Source organism: Centrocercus urophasianus, unplaced genomic scaffold, assembly GCF_019232065.1.
Source record: "Centrocercus urophasianus isolate 14NV4802_14NV808 unplaced genomic scaffold, USGS_Curo_1.0 seq_10, whole genome shotgun sequence".
Lineage (NCBI taxonomy): Eukaryota > Metazoa > Chordata > Aves > Galliformes > Phasianidae > Centrocercus > Centrocercus urophasianus.
This window is the reverse complement of record NW_024884142.1, coordinates 78,686,832-78,698,561: the sequence shown is the minus strand read 5'-3', so window position 1 is coordinate 78,698,561 and position 11,730 is coordinate 78,686,832. Positions and strand designations below refer to the sequence as shown.

The window sequence follows — 11,730 nt, the reverse complement described above, 5'->3', positions numbered from 1 at the left end:
AAAAAAAAAAAAAAAAAAAAAAAAAAAAGAAAGAAATACTATTTTAATTTTTTTCCCCAATCAATGGTGCCCCCACACCCTAACAGACTATCTTGCATACCTTGCTTTGGAGAACAGTGATCTAGAAGATCAGGTGTGACTAAAAACCACACTAAACAATAAAAAAAAAAAAAAAAGCCACAATCGAATAGTCTTCCAATCAGACTTTGTGCATTACTAAGAGTTCACTATTCTTCTGCCAAAGATTAGTCTCTGTTGACAACAGTTCATTCAAAAAGTCTGCATCTAATACACCTTATTTAAAAATATCTATTGTAGACTCTTCAATTATCCAGAATACTCTGCACTGATAGTCTTCTGCACATGAAGTGTGCAGATACAAAGTTTTAGTATTTTTATTCATAGCAAATAACACTAGAATCTTTACCAGAGCCCTTCTTTCCCAGATGCACAATAGTTCCTTGACCAATAAGACCTCATTTCTTCAGCCTCTACCCTGCCTGATCAAGAAGAGGTTTGTAGGCATCATACTGCAAGAGCTGAACACCAGAAGACAAATACCTAAGTTGTAAGAAGACAGTTGCAGGGAATGAAACACAGTCTTCTGTGTCTTCCTTTTTATCAGTACTGGAAATGGCACTGGAACACCCCAGTAGAGGTAAGAAAGCATCTTTCCAGGTTCAATTAACTATACCCAAATACAAACAAATGCAAAAGACACCAATCATAAGATGGCCATAACATCTCCTCAAGAACAGAAAAGTGAGGGGCTCACATTTCAGTCCATCTTTCATTTCTCAAGTTTCATACAAGAAGTGTTCCTCCTTTCTAACATGGTTCCAGCAGAACAGAGGAATTTCTAAGGCACGTAAATACAGTTTCACATGGAAAAAGGCAGCAAAATTGGGCTTACAGTAATTCTCCAAACAAATAAACTTGAAGAGTGAGGATGTGTTCAGGAAAACATCATAACATTCAGCATACTTCTGCCATTTAATCTGAGATGAAGCCAGAATTTTGAGACTGTCTACAAAATACTGCCTCAAGAATTACTCGGAGAAACCACTACCCAATTCCTCTGTGTGTACTCACACTTATTCACCTTTTCATCAGGTAGAGTAGAGGTAGAGTAAAAAATGAATTATCATTCACAAGCCGTGCTTTGTGTATAACCAGAAGAGTTTAATAAAAAAAACTAATGTTTTTTGTTTTTCTTTTAAGTCAGTTACTATCTTTAAAAATAACTAAAGTGATTCCACAAAAATGAAGGAGTGAAGAAACATGTTCAGTTATTAGCCAAGTCGAACAATTCTGCTTAACTTAAATACGCTTTTCTGCTTATATCCAAGATGAATCTCAACACCAATAACATTTTCAGATCTACTGACATAGCTCTTCTAAACCATTTCAAATATTTTTATTCCTAAGCCTAACAGTATTTATTTAGATAAACACTACAGAAGTTAGCAATTACTCACTTACATAAAAGATGCACCTTAAAGCAAGCATATCCCATCTGAAACTACTGTCTCTGTAAAATGACTCAGAAGTGCTGGCTGCTAGTTCACACTGGCTAAGGGCTCTAAGGTATATTTAAACAATTGCCCTATTTAGCTTTATTCCTCTTAGCCACCATTTCACTCTCATTTCTTTCAGCTTCAATTCCATAACACAGAAGTTAGGGAATCTTCTTTGATATCCCATGTCAGCTTTTGTTATAATAAGCATTAGATAAATGTGCAGCTAAATGTTGCTACCAGTTATATAATTGGTCACACTACATATACCGATTCAGGCATTTGTACCCTGAAGTTCTAGACAAGTTGCTGCTTATATTGTGTGTTCTTTAAAGATTTAGTCCACTGTCTGCTTCCTATCAGATTTCTAGCAGGTTTTTTCCCCTAGAAGTCATTTTCCATTTTCAAAAACTTACCCTTACTGTGATGCAAAATTATACGCATTAGGGCAGGTGTTACAACTTTGTAGAGAAAAGAATTACTGGTTCCTTTTTAGTAGGAGATGTGATACCGTGTCTAAATCTTTGTTTGCACAGTCCTGTTTTTTTTGTTGTTGTTGCTTTTTGGGTTTTTTTTTTTCTTCTACAAAGCACCACTCTGCTCATTTGTCTTTTGTCACCTTCAGGTTTCACTGAAGCATTACTGTTTTCTCCGTTATTTCTATGAAAATTTCTGGGTGTTTCCAACCTCCCCTCCCCTTACTTACTTTCCCTTAACTGTACCAGTTATATTTTGAGGTAGAGGTTCTCAAATAATCTTTTTTCTTTTTAATTACTATTTTAATTTCAAAAAATCAATGTAAGCTTGCACACAGGAAGACAAATTATTTCACTGTAGCAAGTATAATTCCACTGATTCTTCACTGCAGAAAAAAATGCTTAGATAACTTCTCACATATTTTAAGTACTGCAACATCACTATAGGTATGCATGCACATGGCAGTAACTTTCATGTCTGACAATTCAAGCTCAGATGCTCAGTATGAGTTTGTGAAAATGTTTGCACACCCATGATATGATTACATAGTCATACAGAAATAGATACATCCAAACTCTTTGCAGATAGAAAAAGAATGCCATTCTAGAATATGTTAAAGAAAGTGAGTTAGGGTATAATATCTGTTCTCCAACCATTCTTTCCTTAATGTGCTTACATGACTACCAGTAGGAACTCCTAGCCAAAGCACAACTGACTTCTACAGTAGGAGTCAAAAATTAAGGAAATCTCTGAACTTGCAGAAACCAAAAGCAATCTGAAACTGGAGCTTCTCTGAACACACGGATATAGCTCCAGTTTTGGGAGCTACGTCTGAATCTAGCACTTCCAGCACCTCTTGTATCTTCCTAAGCGAAGTGAAATCTTCTTTGTAGTAACAGCCAGCCTTCTACATTCAGGCATCACCTATATATACAGAACTATGACACAATTTCATTTTACTTATCTTTGGCAACCCTGTACTCCCAATTATCACAAAGGACCAAACTAAGCCACTGACAGACAAAATACTGTTGAACTTTCAAGCACTCGAAATGAGGAATAAGCTAAACTTGGGAAGTTGTCTAGCACACCAGAACCCAAAGAGTTAATAAAAACCTGAATATTGTTTTCACAAAGGCTTTTTGAAAGAGACTTGAGACATTTTTATAGCCAGAAACAATTAGGGAATACTTGTTTCAGCATTTCTTCCAAACTGGAATGTGACTGTATATTTAAGATAAAATTGCGATATGAAGAGTCTGCTAAAAGCACTTTTTTTTTGTTTGTGCATTTTGTTTGTCACCCAGTGTCACACTAACAACTCTGCATCTCATTCTAAAGCACATTATACTGTGAGATAAGATGAAAAAGACAGTTTTTTGTTTCCCCTTGGGGGAAGTACTTCTGTTAAAAGCATCTTTTTACAATACCATTCTTTCTGAATTACCAATAACGCAAACCAAAGAATTAGATACTGTACTCTAAAATTTAATATTTGTTCAATTCTTATTCATATCCTGTAGACATCCCCATGTGTAACAGGGGAAAGTATGCTAAATGCTTAAATCTACTTAAGAATCCTGAAGATTGAGCATTTCTGTCCTTCAATCAGCATGCTGTCAGGTCAGGCTCACACATTCAGCGATGTAAGTTCTCCTGCAGTTTTTATTATTGTAACTAAACTCACATGTGGCTTATCAAGTAGATAATAAGTCATTTTTAAAAAAAGAATTGGATTTGAAGTCCAAGAGAGCTATTATAACTTAACCTTACTTGTAAATGCTCTCTCAGATTTCAGTTTCACCAAGAGTAAGCTCTTGAAAGTAATGAGGAGCAAGAAGAACTGCTGGAAGGTTGAAAGAATGTAAAGAGTTAAAAAGAAACTCTTCCACAAATCTTCCTATGCAAAGGTAAGCTACATAAATTTGTAGAGCTGTATCATGATTAACAAAGAAAGGTGAGTTTTAAAAAGCCTTTCTGAAGGAAAAACATTTGCCACAAACTAAGAGAAGCAGCAAGGTCTTCACTCATTTTGAAGCCTGGTTAATCTTCATGTGGTGCTTTAGCAAAGGTTTGTGCCTTAGGTATACAATAAAGTAAGATAAGCACAGATACAAACCTTTAAGATTCTTCTCTTTCTGGAACCCAACTAGCAGTGGCCAGCAATAGTGAGGTCTGATTGGCAAGCCTTCCTCCTTCATGGCCTTCATCACATCAATAGCCAGGTCTAAAAATATTCACAGGATAATTAAGCAGTGACAAAGTACTTAAAAAAATTCTCACACACACACACACACACACACACACACACAAAATAAATAAGGAGAATACCTGATTTGTTGGTCTCCAAAGCACAACGCAAAATAAATATCAGTGGTGCCGAGTGCATTTTAGCTTCTTTTAACTCATTACAAAACTGCTTCAGCTTGCTCATAGGCTGCAAAGAATTTCAAGAATATATTTTTCAATGTTTCTAAATTTTTAAGAACAAAGTCTTCTAATGTTAAGGCAGTAGATATTACACATGCCAAGCATGCTCCTTTTGTGAATTTCAACTTACAGTTTAAATGGGCACTATGCACTAGAACCTGTGATTCTTTAAGAACGTAAAAAAATCTACTCTCTTCCATCTTTACAGTTACATTAAACTAAATAAATATGCTGTTTTAAGTGCACTACAAAAAAAAAAATTATTATTCTGCATACCATATTTCTATTTACACAATGCTGCAAGAAGAAGCTACCCTGGTCCACATTTTCACGTGATAAATGATTGTAAGACTTCAAAATACGGAAGCTTATGTCTTCAAAGCCATGAGTTATCAGAGTCAAACACAGGTTCATCATATCTAGCAACAGAAAAACAGAAAACAATAAAAAATTAAAATAATGAGAGTACCTATCACACTAAAATTCTGAAAGGAATGAAAACATCTTGCATGTATCATTGACATACTTTTTAATATGATTAACCAAATTACTCTTTACAGAATTAATAAAGACTACTCTTTACAGAAATTTGTACAATTATGAAGTTCACTTTTCCCACTGAAAGGATCACACCAAAAATTAGCAAAGCATCACCACTGTAGCATGATAGGATAATAGCTTAGAGAAACACAGTTCTAAACTTGTCAAAAATAAAACTAAAAAAGGTACTAAGTGTAATGAAGAGTTATCAATCTGACTACATACACTGGGATCCCAAACAACTTCAACTGTAGATAAACAAAACTGAAGTCAGTCCCTTTTTATGATATTCACAAAGAGCTGCCACAACATGATTTACAGTAGTGTTGTTTCCAAAAAGGGCTCCACACTTACTGCTTTTCTACAAATCTTAATGAATTTTACAAGTTAAAAAGTAAACGTATTTTTGTTTGTGAAACACTAAAATTGGTTTACATTACACACTCAAAATAATGTACCTGAAAGTTGCATCATAAATCCACAAACCAATGGTAAGAATCCTATTTTCTGTACATGCTCAGAACCACAAAGAAACCTATTTTTCATGATACTACTTATTGCTGCAAAAAAACAAAAATGCTTTCCTTCTCCATCCTAGCGTAGCTAGAGTAGCTAAATACCACAGAGTGACATACCTGGAATTAACTCCTTTTCAAATCTTAAGCGTTCTTTAATGTCTTCTATGTACTGAGGATATCCAGCTTTGGCAAGACTAAAAATCACCTGCATCAAAACTCTATCCATAAGGTAGCCTCCAGTTTTCTCAACCTCTTCTAGAGTCTGGAAAAAAGAAAAAAATGTTAACAGAGACCACACTGACTTAAAAAAGAATACAATAAAGGATCAATATTTACAAAAATCTGTTGGTGGTTTGGTTTTTTTTGTTTTTGTTTTTAAGTAAACAGCTTTAAATACACAAAAGGCAGAAAATACTAAAGTTCTCAAAAGTAAAATACATTAAGAAAGTAAAAAAGGGCAGGTGAAAAGGATGTAACATTTTTTCTCCAGTATCTAATAATACATTAAAACACCAGATGTATTCCCATTATGAGATGGTTTTCTAAAGCAATCACTATGAAAAGGAGAGAATAATTAATCAAAGTTTTGTTACTGTGTGGCTGATTAATATTTGTTTAAGTTGGAAGCAACATTTCCTATTTCGCCCCTTATTTGGTCCTTTCCTTCCAGTACTAATTATTAAAATTAAATCAATTTTCTTGTCTCCTACCTTTCCAAACATTTCCTAGACTTGAAAATTAAAGAAAGGTGAGAGAATACTTCAAACAATCAACTACACAAAGAGCTGCCAAAAATATTACCTCATTCAGACTTTACAAACGCTTAAGATACAGATATGAACTCTCCTAAAAAAGAAAATTGCTTTTACTGGAAGAATTCTATGCCTTGAATGGGAACAGGATCATTAAGGTTTACTTTTACATATATCACATTCAAGAGACAGATGTTGTAAGAACCCAGAATTATTAAATCACTCACTGGCAAGCATTATTCACCACACCTTCACATAGTGTGAAAAGCAACTATCAATAAACAAATATTTTTCATGAAGTAAAAAACTGCTTTCAGTTAACCAGCTATTCAGATGCAAAAAAAAAAAAAAAAATCATTTATGCTATGAGGAAATTAGTTATAAAATCCCCCATTATTCCTCCTGTATAGATAGAAAGCATTGCAAAGTTAAACAGAACAAAAGATCAAACAAATTTCTTTAAATTCAAACTTGCAATACCTTCTTGATGCTATCAACATCACCCTTTTCAGCATACACATTCAGTAGTGATAAATAGGTGTCTGGACCTGGCTCAACACCGGCCACCCTCATCACGGAGAGGATATTTTCTGCACTCTTGATATCTCTAGAAGAATTGAAAAGAAAGACCCTCAGTGGCTTTAATCATAATGCTACTTACTGTCACTTCCCCATTCCTTCTTTAGGTTATTAATTATTGGAAACAAAGGCTGCAACAAGCACAAAGAAATCTATTTTAACTAACACTCTAAACGTCAAAGTGTAAATCTTTTTATTTTTCTATTACTTTGAATTTATTTTTTTTTAACTTGAACAATTAAAAGAGTTCAAAAGTTTAAATGCAACCAATTTTCAAACAGTGCACAAGAAAAGTAATTTGTTTTAAAATGCAACATTTTCAGACAAGAAAGATTGCTGCCTTGCAAAGGTAAGCTCTGTTTGCTTCAAAAATCATTGTAAGATGATATTTTACATTATGCAAAACCATAATGGTATGCTGTAGCATGTATGCTTTCTGTGCTATGTCACTTCATGTAAAAGCAAAAAATAAGGAGTATTGACATATTAACATATTAACATTACCCTGATCTCGCATGACCTTTCACAAGGCTACTGAACACCGCTTCAGTGATTGGGAGATCTTTGCTCTTCATAAATCCCAGAATCTTACTGCAGAAGACAAGACAACAATAGTTGGCTTTTTTTTTCTTTGAAAAGAAGCTACTGAGCTATTATTGTGCTGCTGGACAAGCGCTGTATCATTAGAAAAGAACAGATACGGAGTAATTATATCCTAGGTTGTTACATAATATGATCATAAATTAGTTGTTTTCCCTTTTTCACATGAAACGTATTTGCCACTTTGAAATATGCATAGGCAAAAGGGTGGGGCTGGGTTTGTTACTATCTTCCCTTTTCTTTTCTTTCGCGTGCCTAGCAATCATGCTGCTGCAACTTAAAAGTTAATGCAAAAAGAGTTAGACAGACATGAAGTAAGCCCTGTGTAACAAAAGAAGAATTACTATTATTCCCTACTTTTCCCATTTTGTTCTCAAACAGCTATTTTCTTACACAGGCAGTAAGCATTCATGCCTCATACTTTTTCACACCTGCTATAGAAACGACAAAACAAGTTATTTCGTGAACAACGTAAATACAATTTGATTTGAACACAGGTGTATCACACATTTTTATTTTGTTTGTGTAGGCTCCAGCTGTCTCTAAAAAATTGCTTTTCAGTGCTTGAATAAATCATGCTTAATACTCTTTGCTCTGCTCAATTTATAAGAATTACACTGAAATGAGTTTTAATGGTAGAGAATACGATAAACAGATTTCTTAGAAACTCTTTTCAACATAAATGCAAAAGAATACCTCGCTCCTTCAATGTCGCCCTCATTGCAATAAGCAGCAATCAGCCTTTGGTATGTGACCTACAAAAAACAAGAAGAGGAAGTTAACAATTTCTATCCAATAGATGGATACCGTTATTGAGGAAAAAAAAATACCACTGAAGAATACCTACTCGATTGGGCTTCACGTTAGCTTCCTCCATTCTGGCCAAGAAGTCAGTTGGAGAAAATTTATGCTCATTTTGAAGGTAGACTTTGAGTAAAGCATTATAGTGGCTTGTGTCATAGACAGCACCTAAGGAAATATTTCAACCACACTGTTAATGTATGCTCCCTAAATGTCAACGTGATTTTACAGTTCTCTTGGATAATTTCTCATCAACTTCATTCTGTATAAACTCTATAATCAGACTACTTCCTGTTATCCACCTTTGCAGTAACATGTATTTAACAGCATATATCTGTTTATAAAAATTCAAAATAGAACAACAGCACAGTACATTGCTGCTAATGTGAAAGCTATTCCACAGCCAGTCAATCTATGCAACATACAGAGATAAATGTATAACTTTAAAAATTATCTCATAAAGTAGCTGGCAGCACTAGAAATACTCCAGCAGATAAAATCAAGGTAATATCTAAAAGAGAATACAATACATTCTTACAATAAAAAAAAAAAAAAGCAAGTTTAAGCACCAGAAAAAGAAATTTTAGATACTTTTAACACCCCTAGATGTCACTATAACTCCCAGAATAGGGAATAAGACTCTTACCTGAATAGTAAAACCTACAGCTTATTTGCTAATGAATTTTAGCCATTATAATCTAACATTTAAACACTATTAAAAAGCAACCACTTTTTTATTACAGAAAAAGCAACAGAAGTGTACAGCTATTCCAGAAGGAGGGTTTAACAAAATCTACCTACCCAGTTCTTTCATCTTGTCCCATATCATATGGGCTAGCTCTGTTCTTTCAGATGACAACACCTCTGGTAACAGAGCACCACAGCTTCGCAACAAAAGCAAGGTCTGGTTACCCCCTGGACACCCTACAGTAAAAAAAAAAATAATCAACCATTAATAAGTCTAATTTAAGTAAGCAAGAAACAGTCAGCCAAATAACACAGAAGCAGTCATGCCACAACTCTGTCAGATGTAAAAGCTGCTGGAAATTATAACTTTAAATGAGTATATGTATTTTAAACTGGCGTCAATGTAGACCCATAAATAAACTTTCATTTCACTCAAAAAACAAAGCAACAAACCTATAATTCAACATAGCTTGCCTTCTCTTTTAATCAAACTCTTCTTTTATTGCTACGCTGTTGCTGAAACTACTCTTAACCTCCAGTTTTTTACTGTGACAGTGTGATGACTGAAGTTTCAAAGCCAGAAGGAGAAGCTGCTGGCAAGCAGCAACAGTTGTATACTGGAATGCTTTTTTCAGCACAAATATTAGACAGACCATCATTAGGAATGCCAGTGGAAAATGGAGCTGGAAAAAAATCTTTTGTTCAAGTGGTACACAGCCACACAGTCTATCATAAATAATTTTAAAACTTACTTAAACGAAGATATTGATCCACTAGAATACTTAAGCATTTTGCATATAATAAAATGCAACTGAATCTTCAAAACTTAACACTTACTGCACAGGATACCAAAATGATTAAGCAATGACACCATTACGCAGCTGCAGAAAATTAATGACAAAACATGCCACTTTTTACAATAAAGAAATCTGCCAAGAAGAAAGTAAAAAAAAAAAAAATGCTCAGCACAAAATACTAAACTCAGGTGGTGTAATATTTCATAACTGCACTCCAAGATCCAGGGATTATTTGATCCTAATGAGGACATAACTTCCTGGCAAATGTCTAAAATAGCAAAATAGTTCATAACAATTCCTTACTATTTTAAAACTGGTATCCACAAGCACAAATCTAATTTTCAATTTCCATTAGCATCCACTTTCACTTCTGTCCACGCTCAACAAATGTGATCGCTTACATCTGCACAATAATCAAGGAAAGCATGAAAATGCTCACATGCTCCAAACTTCTGCATTCAATCCCAGAGATGTCAAAAATCTAACCATAAATACAGCTATTTCTAGGACTTCACTTCTACTCCTGAGGTAAAGAACAATAAAGCTGAAGTATCCCTTGTAGGTTATCCAGTAAACTGCAGGTAAATTTTTTTGTGAATTCAGCAAACTAATAAAAAGAAGAGTTCCTTTATAAGGCAGCACATTGCAAAAGTGATCAAATAAAATTTAACAAAAATCAGAGCAAAAACAAGGTTGTTCAACCCTTCCCAATCACAAAGAAAGGTGAGATGTGCTTTATCAGGGGTATTTTCACCTAACGAGGAAACCGTTCACATAGGTGTATGTCTGCAAAAAACAAACAAACAAGCAATAACAAAACCCTGTAAGTTTAAAAAAAAAGTTCACTGAAATTTTCTATCCCAAACAGAAACACACTTCAGTGGTTTCAGCCTCCAAAATGACTTCAGATGTATAATTCTATACTGCTTTTTAAAGACTTCCATATCTCCATGCCAAAACTCCCAACTTGTGTACAGGCCAGTAAAAAGGCAGAAATGCTGCCAGTATCTCCAGCTGCTGCTTATCACTGTAAGTGCAGTTTTCAATAATACAGAACTACTATAGCTTCTATACAGAGTAGAAACAGCTATAGTGCTATAAAATAATGGTAAAAAACCCTCAAGAGCAGACAGCTATAGACAGTCTAGAATTGTGTCTTCTGATACAGAAAACAACCAACAGAACTGCAGTGCCACATCACTAGTGTAAACTAGGTTTCAAGAGAGCAATCTAGAGCAAAAACATTATACAGAGTAAGCTCATCTGGGAAGAGACACAGAAGCAATGGGAAAAAAATGATCACAAGAAGGAAATAGAAAAAAATACTGAGAGAGGAACAAATGGGGATTTGAACTTTTGAAGATGTCACCAACTCATGCGAAATAAATCATACTTGATGAACTCTTATATCAGTGCCTAACAATCTGTTAGTACAATAAAAATGTCAAAGTGTTCCTTTTCCATGATCCTGGTGTTTTATATATACCTTATGTTAGTGACTAAGTACTTGAAAATCAAAAGAAACAGGAAAAAAATCAGCACTGTGAGTGCAGGAAGATGTAGGACAAAATACCCACATCAAGCATCTTGCCTGGGTATTTTTTGCATTGTAATATTCTTTCTTTCCTAATTACAAACACATACAACTCCCTTTAAGAAATGAATTTTTTATATTTGCTACACTTCTTTTCAATGCTGTTATTTTAAAAAATTGATTAAATTTTTTCAAATAAAGATATTTATCATTTCTTTTAGAACAATGTAATTCAACCTTCATAATATTTTAAGCCTGCTGTTTTTCTGATTCCCAAAACTCACCATTAATTTAAAATATACTTAAATAACTAAAACACTGTGAGCAATTGATCTCTTTGTTAACATGATTCCCTAAAAACAGTCTAAATATTCAATGACCATTAAGAATTGTGATCCACACACAAGTTGAGAGGCATAAAGCCCTTTTCAACCCACAGAGATTTATACATAAGGAGAAAAGGAGAAAAGGAGAAAAGGAGAAAAGGAGAAAAGGAGA

General features: G+C 34.2%; 1 protein-coding gene across 1 annotated transcript in view; it reads right to left on the bottom strand.

Moving 5' to 3' along the window:
• Positions 1–11,730, bottom strand: part of LRPPRC (leucine rich pentatricopeptide repeat containing) — an 87,269-nt gene that overhangs the window by 64,870 nt on the left and 10,669 nt on the right. The window contains exons 3-11 of the mRNA XM_042810390.1: positions 9,016–9,138; positions 8,261–8,382; positions 8,110–8,168; positions 7,318–7,404; positions 6,715–6,841; positions 5,600–5,744; positions 4,701–4,843; positions 4,326–4,431; positions 4,114–4,221 (exon numbers count right to left, since the gene is read on the bottom strand). Of these exons, the coding sequence (XP_042666324.1) occupies positions 4,114–4,221; positions 4,326–4,431; positions 4,701–4,843; positions 5,600–5,744; positions 6,715–6,841; positions 7,318–7,404; positions 8,110–8,168; positions 8,261–8,382; positions 9,016–9,138 (1,020 nt within the window). The remainder of the gene's footprint in view (positions 1–4,113; positions 4,222–4,325; positions 4,432–4,700; positions 4,844–5,599; positions 5,745–6,714; positions 6,842–7,317; positions 7,405–8,109; positions 8,169–8,260; positions 8,383–9,015; positions 9,139–11,730) is intronic.